The 12,740-nt window shown below is 50.7% G+C and overlaps 1 protein-coding gene across 3 annotated transcripts in view; it reads right to left on the bottom strand.

Moving 5' to 3' along the window:
- The window catches only part of LOC140128328 (acetylcholine receptor subunit epsilon-like), a 31,527-nt gene that overhangs the window by 3,015 nt on the left and 15,772 nt on the right, over positions 1-12,740 (bottom strand). Inside the window, exons 8-12 of one of the 3 annotated variants that reach the window (XM_072149951.1) lie at positions 11,568-11,682; positions 11,342-11,456; positions 10,994-11,243; positions 8,036-8,169; positions 2,114-2,211 (exon numbers count right to left, since the gene is read on the bottom strand). In XM_072149951.1, coding sequence (XP_072006052.1) covers positions 2,114-2,211; positions 8,036-8,169; positions 10,994-11,243; positions 11,342-11,456; positions 11,568-11,682 — 712 coding nt within the window. The remainder of the gene's footprint in view (positions 1-2,113; positions 2,212-8,035; positions 8,170-10,993; positions 11,244-11,341; positions 11,457-11,567; positions 11,683-12,740) is intronic. The other 2 variants (XM_072149949.1, XM_072149950.1) reach the window with 2 other exon arrangements.

Raw genomic sequence — 12,740 nt, 5'->3', positions numbered from 1 at the left:
TCAAGGGGATCCGGATAGAATTCAATAAACTCAAACCCACCCCCAGATCCCGACTTGGGCAATCCCTGAGGGCCAGAGGCTTCTGGAAATGGGTCAACAGAACCCTCTTGTCAAGGACTTTCCTCGACATGGTCCTGATCTCCCACATTCCCAGACCCCACCGGCGAATCACCTTCAGAACCGGGGTAGCGTAAGCCGGAAGATGCCCATGCGGTGTACGAAGATCCTTCACTCGCCCTCCTGTCTCCCATTCCTGGAAGAAAGGCCGAAACCATCCCCTGCAGGAGTATACCCACGGAGGAGCCCTCTCTTTCCAGAGGTTTGCAACATTGATCTTAAGAAAGGTATTCACTAGGAACACCACAGGGTTGACCATACACAACCCTCCTTGTCTCCTCGTGCGGTAAGTAACCTCCCTCTTGATAAGGTTCAGCCTATTCCCCCATAACAGCTGGAAGAACAGACTGTAGACCCGAGTCCAGAGGGGTTCTGGCAACATGCACACACTGCCCAGATAAATCATCAACGGGAGCAGGTAAGTTTTAATCAAGTTCACCCTTTCCCTGAGGGTCAAAGACCAACCCTTCCACTGGTCAACCTTCTGGGCGGCGATCTTAAGCCTGCCGTCCCAGTTTTGCATGGGGTAATCCCCCTGGCCAAATTCGATGCCGAGAACTTTAGCAGAGTCTTGGGGCCCTGGAAGAGTGTCCGGGAGATCAAAGCCTGGATCCCCCTCTCCCAGCCAGAGACTCTCACACTTATCCCGGTTGATCTTGGACCCAGAAGCCTCTGAGTAGCGGTCAACCTCCGACATCACCCATTGCGCCTCCCCTCTCGAGGACACAAAAACGGTGACATCATCGGCATACGCTACCACCCTTAGAGTGGCTTCCGGTGCCGCCTGGTCCATCCCGACTCCCACCAACGGCCCACGATCAACCCTCCTAAGGAATGGGTCAATCGCGAACACGTATAAAAGTGGGCTCAGAGGACAACCCTGGCGAACACCAGACCCAACCTCAAAAGAGCGGACAATCCAACCGTTCACAAGCGGGAAACTCTCTGCCCCTGCGTACAAAACCTTTAGCCAATTGACAAACTCCCCCGGCAGGCCATACCTCAGAAGGACAGACCAGAGGTACTCGTGGTTAACCCGATCAAACGCTTTTGCCTGATCCAAGGACAGCAAGTACCCCTTCCAGTTACCAGCCCTGCCCTGCTCCACTGCCTCCCGGACACAAAGCACAGCACTAAATGTACTGCGGCCTGGAACAGAGCAGTGCTGGGCCCCCGAAAGGAGCCGGGGCGCAAACTGCACCAGCCGATTAAACAGCACCTTTGCCAAAACCTTTCTGTCTGCATTGAGAAGCGCTATGGGACGCCAGTTCTCAATACGAGATCGGTCCTTACCCTTTGACAGGATGATCAGGGCAGACCTCCTCATTGACTTCGGCAGAGCGCCCGAGGAAAGACACTCATTGAATACCTCAGTCAAGAGGGGAACCAAGGCGTCCTTAAAGGTCTTATAAAACTCGGATGTTAAGCCATCCGGACCCGGCGATTTCTTGAGGGCGAGCCCTTCAATCGCCCGGCTGACTTCCTCTTCCCTGATCATCTCTGTCAAAACATCAAGAGAGGGGTCTACTCCTGGCTCAGGGACAGTTTCAGCCAGGAAAGCCGACATCACATCCCGATCTAGATCCTTCCTGCCCAAGAGGTGTGAGTAGAAGGATCTGACGACCTCCAGGATCCCTGATCTGGACCTTTTCAGGGATCCCGTACTGTCAACCAGTCCCGTGACAACTTTACCATTCACTGACATCTTGCAGTTTCTGTAAGGGTCGGGCGAGCGGTATTTCCCGTAATCCCTCTCAAAAACCAAAGATGCGTGTCTATCGTACTGACACCTCTTCAGCAAGGATTTCACTCTGGAGATGTCCTCACGACTACCTCCAGTCGAGACGAGATGCTCGAGTTTCCTCCTCAGGCCCTGATACAGGCGGTACCTGTCCAGGCTCCTGAGGCTCGAGAGCTGGCGGAAGAATCTCGCCACCCTTTTCTTGAGCATCTCCCACCACTCTGACTTACTGCTACAAAGGCCCAGCAATGGTACCTGGCTCTGAAGAAAGTCCTCAAAGGATTGTCTGATCTCCGCTTCTTCCAGGAGAGACGAATTGAGCTTCCAGTAACCTCTTCCCATCCGGGGGGTCTCTGTAACATTCAGAGAAAACAAAATTAAACAGTGGTCGGAGAACTCCACCTCAACAACAGAAACTGCTGAAGAAATGGCTTCCTCCTTTAAATAAAACCTGTCTATTCTAGACCTGCAGCTACCCCTACAATAGGTGAACCCCGCGTGGCCTGGGGTGTGCCGGATGTGGACATCCACCAGACGAGCCTCACTAGCTATGCTATTAAGAGCGACGCTATCATAAGTCAGCTCTGGAACCTCCCCTATCCTGGGACCTCGTGACAGCATTGAAGTCCCCTCCAAAGACCACCTGCCGACTTGTAAAAAGGTAGATCCTCATAAAGAGACACTTCCTGTCCCACTTGGACTGGGGACCATAGATGTTAATTAGACAAAGTTCTTGTTCCTTCATGAGGACATCCAGGATCAGGCACCTCCCCATTTCTAACTCAATAACTCGTCGGCATTCTACCGGTGCGGTAAAAAGTACCGCCACTCCGCTATACGGCTCGGCCACAAGAGACCAATAGGAAGGCCCGTGTCTCCATTCCCTCTTAGCTTTATACACGGCCGCCAAATCTGGCAGCCTGGTCTCCTGCAAAAATAAAATGTCGGCTTCAACGCGGCCGAGAAAATCAAAGGCCGCAAATCTAGCCGCATCAGACTTAATGCTGGCGACATTAATGGACGCCAGCGTCAACGGAGTGGGTGCCGCCATCATGAGTGATTGAGTTAGATGGCTTTCTTTTTCCCACCGCCCTTCTCTTCAGTTTCAGAAGAGGACCCTTTCCCTCTCTTTTTTGAAACTGTAGTGTCCATATCAGCTCTTTCATCCTCGTCTCCGGACTCCAGGTCAGTCTCCCATTCTGAGGACGAAGCATCCTCAGCGGAAGACTCAGCATCTCCTTAAAGCCCTTCCGCCCTCTCCGGAACCTCACCCTCAACCTCTGAGGCAGAGACGTTGTCAAGGGCTTGGAACCGGTTGGAAAGACCAACCAGAGGGGAATAAGTTTTACCTTCCTTTGGCTTCTGAGTCAGGGTGAGAGAAGATTGTAAATCTCCCTTCTTTTTCTTTTTCCTTTTGCCCTGCTTGCGCTTTTCCTGTAGCCACGCCCTACTATCCTCATCCATACTCTCATAATGGGAGGATTCTGAGAGCGTGGCCGCTTCCTCCCTCTGGATCCTCCTGACCTCCTCATCCAACTCATCATTCCTCGGGGCCTCAGCAACAAGATTGGGCTGAAGGACAGGGCCGGGGGCAGTGACCCGCGACTCTCCCACCTCCCTGTCCCTTTGGCGCCTCTCCTGACGCCTCTGTCGTGATGGCGTCACTTTCTTATCTTTCTCTCCCTGGCCCCTCAGTTCCTCCGCCTTTGCTAGTCCCCTCCCCAGCAGATTCGGCCTCATGGCCTTCACCCACCGGAGCCAGAACCGCATTAGCAAAAGAACGAGGACAACGGCTGAACGGGTGACCTAAGTCACCACACAGGTGACACCGAATCTGCTTACAGGATGCAGCGAGATGGCCGACACCCCCACACAACGCACACTTCTGCACGGTGCAGTTTGCGCTGAAATGTGTGGGGTCACCGCACCTGTGGCACAGCTTAGGCTGACCCTGGTAGAAGATCTGGATGCGATCCCTCCCCAGGAAGGCTGATGAAGGGATGTGGGCAACCGAGTTGCCTGAAACCTTTAACTTCATCATAAAGGTCCAGGCCCCTGACCAGATACCAAACTCGTCCCGATTTTTCCTTGGCGTCTCTAATACTTCACCATATCGCCCAAGCCAAGTCATGATGTCATAGCAAGAAAGTGATTCATTACGGGTTAAAACGGTCACCTTCTTGACCTGATTTTGGCGAGACACCGCCTGAACAGCAAAGTCTCGCCAACCGGGCATGTTCTTTTTCAGCTCATAATTCCCCCAGAAGAGCTCAAGTCCCTCCGGGCGAACAAAACTGACATCGAACTCAGATGTACCATAGGGATGGATCAAGGCAAAGATGTCTATTGCCTTGAAGCCCATCTCTAGGAGGAGCTCAACCACCTTAGTTCTAGGTGGACACGCATCACTGCCCCGCCACCTAAGACGGACCACATTCCTACGGGCGCCACCTGGCCCGGCTGTCGGGAGGGACCATGCAGTTTCCCCCCCTCTATTTTCTCGGAAGGCTCCAAGGCCGTGCCTCTCTATCCAGAAGGACAGATCAACCTCTCCACCCTCTACAGTGATTGATCTTTCCCCTTTTCTCAGAGCCTCCAGAAGACGCTGCTGCAAAATATTGCCCCTAGGGCCCGAAGACGAGGAGGATGCGAAATCTCCCCCAGCAGTGACACTGGCATAACTTCTGCCACCGCTGGGGGTTGCCACCGCTGGGGGTACAACAGGACCAGATCCCACCATACCCCCACTCATAACAGCCCTCTTATTACCTGCAAAACATCCCACAACACCATCACCTCCCACCATAGCATCACCACAAGTCCCAGCAACACCTCCAGCCACACCAGTATCTCTACTCACAGGAACCTTCCCAGTTACAGCAACACCTCCCACCATAGCAGCACCACTAGTCCCAGCAATACCTCTCTCCATACCACCATCTCCACTCACAGCAGCCCCGCCACTCACAACAGCCCCCTCATCCACAGCAACACTTCCACTCATAGTAACAACATCACCTCCCACCATAGCAGCACCACTAGTCCCAGCAATACCTCTCTCCATACCACCATCTCTACTCACAGCACCACCATCACCTGCATTTTCTCCCCCTGATAACGATCCTTCAGCCACAGCACCATTCACTCTCGCTGGACCAGCAGTAACTTTTTCGGCGTCAGATGTCAGTTTGCATTTGCTCGCCGTCCGTCTTTCACCAGTCTCTACAGGATGTCTATTTTCATTATTACCAATTCCAATACAAAACAGGACTTTTTTTTCCATGGAGAAATCGCCACCGCTGGGAGGACTGGGACTGGGACCCGTAACCGACGCCGACACCAGGCTGCCCTCCCCTCCCCCTGGGGAGCAGGCCACAGTGCCAGTGCTAGATATTGCGCCCCCCGCGGGGCGACACTCAGTGTCCGGCCTTTCAGCCGATGCTTTCCCTGCTCCATCTCCACTACTACAAGCAGAGATGGAGCCTTGCACCTCGCCACCTGGCTTTGTAATCTCCCTGCACCCTTGCACCGGGTCCACAGCAGAACTCGGGGGGGTTTGGGTAGCAGGGCTTGCACAGTGAGCTGACCCTGCGCTTTGCCCGGGGGGGTGTACAGGGAGGGGGGTAAAGATGAATCTCACCTCTTCTTGCTGCTTTGGCCTGGTCTTCTTACTCTTCCTCCGGCTGCTCCCCCCAGCGGCTTCCTCTGGGAGCTCATCACCAAAAGAAAAGTTCTCCATGCGCACTGGGGACTCGAGCAGCCAGATCTCTGCCATGAGCGCCCCTCCCTGGCTGCCGGTGTCACAGGGGGCCCACTGCACGAGGCCTGCTGATCTTCCTGCAGGCCGCCAGGTGGGAACTGCTGCTCGTTATCATCATCATCATCCTCCTCCTCCACCTGGCTCGCAGGCTGCAACCCCTTCAGCCTTTGCTCTCTGGTATCAGCCATGTCTGCAAATCTGTCATCATTCAACAATTTTTCCTTGAATGGCCCGCCGTTCTCACTAATAAAAGTCTTTCTTATAAGAAGCTTCTCAATGTCTGATTTTAGTCTTTTAATTTCACTGGTAATCTCTGACCTCTGCTTTCCCATTGCTGTATTCACCCTGGCGCGGGCACATCGCAGCTCCTCCCGGAGCCTCCTGATGGTCTTAGTTGCCTCTTCGTACTCACAGAGGTGGCTCTGGACCCGGGAGGCATAGGTGGACAAAGACTCCCGGGGTCCCTGCACCGCCCAGCCTCCCCCCGCATGGTCAGCCTTACCTCTGTGAGCACTCCGCTTCATGGCTCCAGCCCCGGAAGGACCGCTCCCACCCGCGCCGACTTGGGCATTCAGCTTCTGGGTTCTCCGCTTCTCAGGGGGAGTAGGAGCTGTATTACTACGACTCCGGGTGGAACGTCTCACCCCTGAGTCCCCCATAGCGCTGGCCGGTTGCTGTCCTCTCCTGCCCCCCGCCGGCCTAGACCGGGAAGCAGGAGCCTGGGACTTGGCTCCCTCACTCATCCCCAGGAACCTAACTCCCTCCCTGGGAGAGGAGAGAGCAGGCCCTGGGCGGGCAGATCTTCCTCCAGGAGCTCAGGAGCACAAACACACAGCAGCTCCACACACAGCCACACCCTCTGCTAATGAGATAACGATCTCCAGAGATGCACTCACTATTCTGCTGCTGGTGCAGTCACTGTGTACATACATGACATTACTTATCCTGTACTGATCCTGAGTTACATCCTGTATTATACTCCAGAGCTGCACTCACTATTCTGCTGCTGGTGCAGTCACTGTGTACATACATGATATTACTTATCCTGTACTGATCCTGAGTTACATCCTGTATTATACTCCAGAGCTGCACTCACTATTCTGCTGCTGGTGCAGTCACTGTGTATATACATGACATTACTTATCCTGTACTGATCCTGAGTTACATCCTGTATTATACTCCAGAGCTGCACTCACTATTCTGCTGCTGGTGCAGTCACTGTGTACATACATGACATTACTTATCCTGTACTGATCCTGAGTTACATCCTGTATTATACCCCAGTGCTGCGCTCACTATTCTGCTGCTGGTGCAGTCACTGTGTGCATACATGACATTACTTATCCTGTACTGATCCTGAGTTACATCCTGTATTATACTCCAGAGCTGCACTCACTATTCTGCTGCTGGTGCAGTCACTGTGTACATACATGACATTACTTATCCTGTACTGATCCTGAGTTACATCCTGTATTATACTCCAGAGCTGCACTCACTATTCTGCTGCTGGTGCAGTCACTGTGTACATACATGACATTACTTATCCTGTACTGATCCTGAGTTACATCCTGTATTATACTCCAGAGCTGCACTCACTATTCTGCTGCTGGTGCAGTCACTGTGTACATACATGACATTACTTATCCTGTACTGATCCTGAGTTACATCCTGTATTATACTCCAGAGCTGCACTCACTATTCTGCTGCTGGTGCAGTCACTGTGTACATACATGACATTACTTATCCTGTACTGATCCTGAGTTACATCCTGTATTATACTCCAGAGCTGCACTCACTATTCTGCTGCTGGTGCAGTCGCTGTGTACATACATGACATTACTTATCCTGTAGTGATCCTGAGTTACATCCTGTATTATACCCCAGAGCTGCACTCACTATTCTGCTGCTGGTGCAGTCGCTGTGTACATACATGACATTACTTATCCTGTACTGATCCTGAGTTACATCCTGTACTATACTCCAGAGCTGCACTCACTATTCTGCTGCTGGTGCAGTCACTGTGTACATACATGACATTACTTATCCTGTACTGATCCTGAGTTACATCCTGTATTATACTCCAGAGCTGCACTCACTATTCTGCTGCTGGTGCAGTCACTGTGTACATACATGACATTACTTATCCTGTACTGATCCTGAGTTACATCCTGTATTATACCCCAGAGCTGCACTCACTATTCTGCTGCTGGTGCAGTCACTGTGTACATACATGACATTACTTATCCTGTACTGATCCTGAGTTACATCCTGTATTATACCCCAGAGCTGCACTCACTATTCTGCTGCTGGTGCAGTCACTGTGTACATACATGACATTACTTATCCTGTACTGATCCTGAGTTACATCCTGTACTATACTCCAGAGCTGCACTCACTATTCTGCAGGTGTCACTCACCGCGCCGCTCTTGTTCTGCTCCTTGGTGCTGCTGGTGATGAAGTTACAGGCCTCCACACACTCCTTTATTTCGGTGGAGCAGTGCGCCAGGTTCTTGAACAGCGGTGTCGTTGCCCCAACATCAATGCCGTCAACTGTAAAGTAGGTACACGGGTTACACGGCGCCTTGTTCTATGCCCCGCCCACTGGTCAGGTGACCCCTCACCAATTATCTGACTCTTTACCCCCCTCCTCTGCACATCACGGCACTGGGGTAGATATTAAACTGTGTCCTAGAGTTAAATCTTAAATTTACTCCACACACAACCAAAGCTGCAATCCTCTTTCACAATTTATACTCCAGTCGCCTCCACAGCTGCATTTACCAGTCTGCTGTTACATTGTGTTTTATGCTCATATCACATCCGGAGCTGCATTGAGCCCTTGAGCCATTTCTCACATTCTAGTTACATCCAAAGCTGCATTCAACATTCTGCCGTTGATACTCCAGTTTCACCATTTTGCTATTGCATTATATTTCAGCTACAGCCAGAGCTGCATGCAATGTTCAGCTTTACATCATGTATTGTACTCCAGTCACATCCAGAGCTGCATGCATTGTTCAGCTTTACATCATGTATTGTACTCCAGTCCCAGCCAGAGCTGCATGCAATGTTCAGCTTTACATCATGTATTGTACTCCAGTCACATCCAGAGCTGCATGCATTGTTCAGCTTTACATCATGTATTGTACTCCAGTCACATCCAGAGCTGCATGCATTGTTCAGCTTTACATCATGTATTGTACTCCAGTCACATCCAGAGCTGCATGCATTGTTCAGCTTTACATCATGTATTGTACTCCAGTCACAGCCAGAGCTGCATGCATTGTTCAGCTTTACATCATGTATTGTACTCCAGTCACAGCCAGAGCTGCATGCAATGTTCAGCTTTACATTATGTATTGTACTCCAGTCCCAGCCAGAGCTGCATGCAATGTTCAGCTTTACATCATGTATTGTACTCCAGTCCCAGCCAGAGCTGCATGCATTGTTCAGCTTTACATCATGTATTGTACTCCAGTCACATCCAGAGCTGCATGCATTGTTCAGCTTTACATCATGTATTGTACTCCAGTCACATCCAGAGCTGCATGCATTGTTCAGCTTTACATCATGTATTGTACTCCAGTCCCAGCCAGAGCTGCATGCAATGTTCAGCTTTACATCATGTATTGTACTCCAGTCACATCCAGAGCTGCATGCATTGTTCAGCTTTACATCATGTATTGTACTCCAGTCACATCCAGAGCTGCATGCATTGTTCAGCTTTACATCATGTATTGTACTCCAGTCACATCCAGAGCTGCATGCATTGTTCAGCTTTACATCATGTATTGTACTCCAGTCACAGCCAGAGCTGCATGCATTGTTCAGCTTTACATCATGTATTGTACTCCAGTCACAGCCAGAGCTGCATGCAATGTTCAGCTTTACATTATGTATTGTACTCCAGTCCCAGCCAGAGCTGCATGCAATGTTCAGCTTTACATCATGTATTGTACTCCAGTCCCAGCCAGAGCTGCATGCATTGTTCAGCTTTACATCATGTATTGTACTCCAGTCACATCCAGAGCTGCATGCATTGTTCAGCTTTACATCATGTATTGTACTCCAGTCACATCCAGAGCTGCATGCATTGTTCAGCTTTACATCATGTATTGTACTCCAGTCACAGCCAGAGCTGCATGCATTGTTCAGCTATACATCATGTATTGTACTCCAGTCACATCCAGAGCTGCATGCAATGTTCAGCTTTACATTATGTATTGTACTCCAGTCCCAGCCAGAGCTGCATGCATTGTTCAGCTTTACATTATGTATTCTACTCCAGTCACATCCAGAGCTGCATGCATTGTTCAGCTTTACATTATGTATTGTACTCCAGTCACATCCAGAGCTGCATGCATTGTTCAGCTTTACATTATGTATTGTACTCCAGTCCCAGCCAGAGCTGCATGCAATGTTCAGCTTTACATTATGTATTGTACTCCAGTCACATCCAGAGCTGCATGCAATGTTCAGCTTTACATTGTGTATTGTACTCCAGTCACATCCAGAGCTGCACTAGACCTTACACATCAGTCACACTAAAAGCTGCATTCATCCTTCTGCATTTACATTCTGTTTAATACTCCAGTGACATCCAGAGCTGCATCCACCATTCCTCTTCTATATTAGGTATTATGCTCTAGTTACAATTAGAGCTGCTATTACTAAATGATGTAATACTCCAGTTACAGTTGAAGCTGCAGCCAATCACAGACCCCATTCCTCTGCTGCATTAGGTGCTCTAGTAACGTCCACAGCTCAATTTATCAGATTTTTCATGTTACGTCTTAAACTTCACCCATGTAATGCTCTAGTTGCACTCAAAGCTGCATTCACCAACTTATTATTACGCTACCCCTTATACTGTCGTTAGATCTGAAGCTCTGGGTGTGACTGGAGTATATACTCTAGCTACATCTGAAGCTGCATTGGCCGTTACGCTGCAGGTGAAGATGTGTAAGCGCAGCTCTGGGTGTGACTGGAGTGTATACTGTAGTTACATCCGAAGCTGCGTTGGCAATTCTGTTGCAGGTGCAGATGTGTAAGCGCAGCTCTGAGTGTGACTGGTGTGTATACTGTAGTTACATCCGAAACTGCGTTGGCAGTTCCATTGTAGATGAAGACGTGTAAGCGCAGCTCTGGGTGTGACTGGTGAGTATACTCTAGTTACATCCGAAGCTGCGTTGGCAATTCCGTTGCAGGTGAAGACATGTAAGCGCAGCTCTGAGTGTTACTGGTGTGTATACTCTAGTTACATCCGAAGCTGCGTTGGCAGTTCCGTTGCAGGTGCAGATGTGTAGGCGCAGCTCTGGGTGTGACTGGAGTATAAGCCATGGTATCGGGATGTGCAGAGGCTGCCCCTCCTTACCGATCTGCCACCTCCACTGCCCCCTTGTGGCCGCCTTCTCTTCACCTCTGTGGCCGCGGTTGTCCCGGCTCATCCCGTGTCGCTCTCTCTGGCGCTCGAACATGAGCTCGCTGCGCGGCTTCCTGAGCACGTACTCCTCGGCCTTCAGCATGATCCCCAGGGAGCTCTTCCTCCTCTCCCGCGGGGTCTCCTCCTCCTCGCAGGGCTCGATCTTCATGTGCAGGTAGCGGGGTAACACCTCCAGCAGCCTCTGTAACACACACACAGGACAGTGACAGCGCCCCCCCTGGCTGCAGGCTGTGCCTGGTATTGCAGCACTGAATAGATCTACCACTAGGGGGTGCTCACGTGTTTCATGGCGGCGCTCAGGCTGTGGGTGCTCGGCGTCCGCAGGGACACGTTGAGGACGATGACGCAGCTGAGGACGATAATCGTGGACACGACCATCACAAACATCAAGTACCTGCAAGAATAAGCCACGTGTCATTGCCCTTATCGCCAGAAGAGGGCGCCGGCGCATCGCCTTATAGACAAGGGGGCGGGGCTGTTATAGGTGGGGGGGGGGGGCACTTACTTTCCAATGAGTGGGACACTCAGGGAAGTTTCCGGGACCTTCTGAGCGATGAGGAACAGGAAGACAGTCTGGGCCAGGAGGACGGAGATGGACAAGGTGCACTTCTGACCACCGGCTGCAGGACCAGAGAGGAATTAGAGGGATTGTCCACTTGTGTATCACTGGGAGTCCTCACACTGCTGTGCTCTCTGCATAAAACAGCATCCAACCCCTTGAAAATGTTCTTTTCATGAAATATTCCAGCAGTCATGAAGGGGAGGTGCAGTGCAGTGCACAGAGCACAGCAGTGAGAGGATGCACAATGGTATGATTAAACATCTTCCCAAAAACTAACCTATGCACAGAGCACAGCAGTGTGAGGACACATCCCCAGTGCAATACTCAAAGAAGATACAATCCTGGAAGATACATCCATACTTCACAGTCCTGCAGCTACTAATAACATACAAAACTATATGTTTACACTTCCCTCCAGGGACAATACCTACAGGGCACAACAGGGTGAGAACACGCCCATAGAGCACTTGAAGAAACTACAATCCTAGAATATACATCCATATTTCACAGTCCTGCTGCTACTAACAACACACACAGGTCTGATTGCACATCTCTCCATGGACAATACTGGCTGCAGAGAGCACAGAGCACAGCAGTGTGAGGTCTGATTACACATCTCTCCAGGGATAATACATAACACTGGCTGCAGAGAGCACAGAGCACAGCAGTGTGAGGTCTGATTACACATCTCTCCAGGGATAATACATAACACTGGCTGCAGAGAGCACAGAGCACAGCAGTGTGAGGTCTTATTACACATCTCTCCAGGGACAGTACATAACACTGGCTGCAGAGAGCACAGAGCACAGCAGTGTGAGGTCTGATTACACATCTCTCCAGGGATAATACATAACACTGGCTGCAGAGAGCACAGAGCACAGCAGTGTGAGGTCTGATTACACATCTCTCCAGGGATAATACATAACACTGGCTGCAGAGAGCACAGAGCACAGCAGTGTGAGGTCTGATTACACATCTCTCCAGGGATAATACATAACACTGGCTGCAGAGAGCACAGAGCACAGCAGTGTGAGGTCTTATTACACATCTCTCCAGGGACAGTACATAACACTGGCTGCAGAGAGCACAGAGCACAGCAGTGTGAGGTCTGATTAC

This window comes from Engystomops pustulosus, chromosome 4 (assembly GCF_040894005.1).
Source record: "Engystomops pustulosus chromosome 4, aEngPut4.maternal, whole genome shotgun sequence".
Taxonomy (NCBI): Eukaryota; Metazoa; Chordata; class Amphibia; order Anura; family Leptodactylidae; genus Engystomops; species Engystomops pustulosus.
This window is presented reverse-complemented; position numbering and strand designations above follow the sequence as displayed.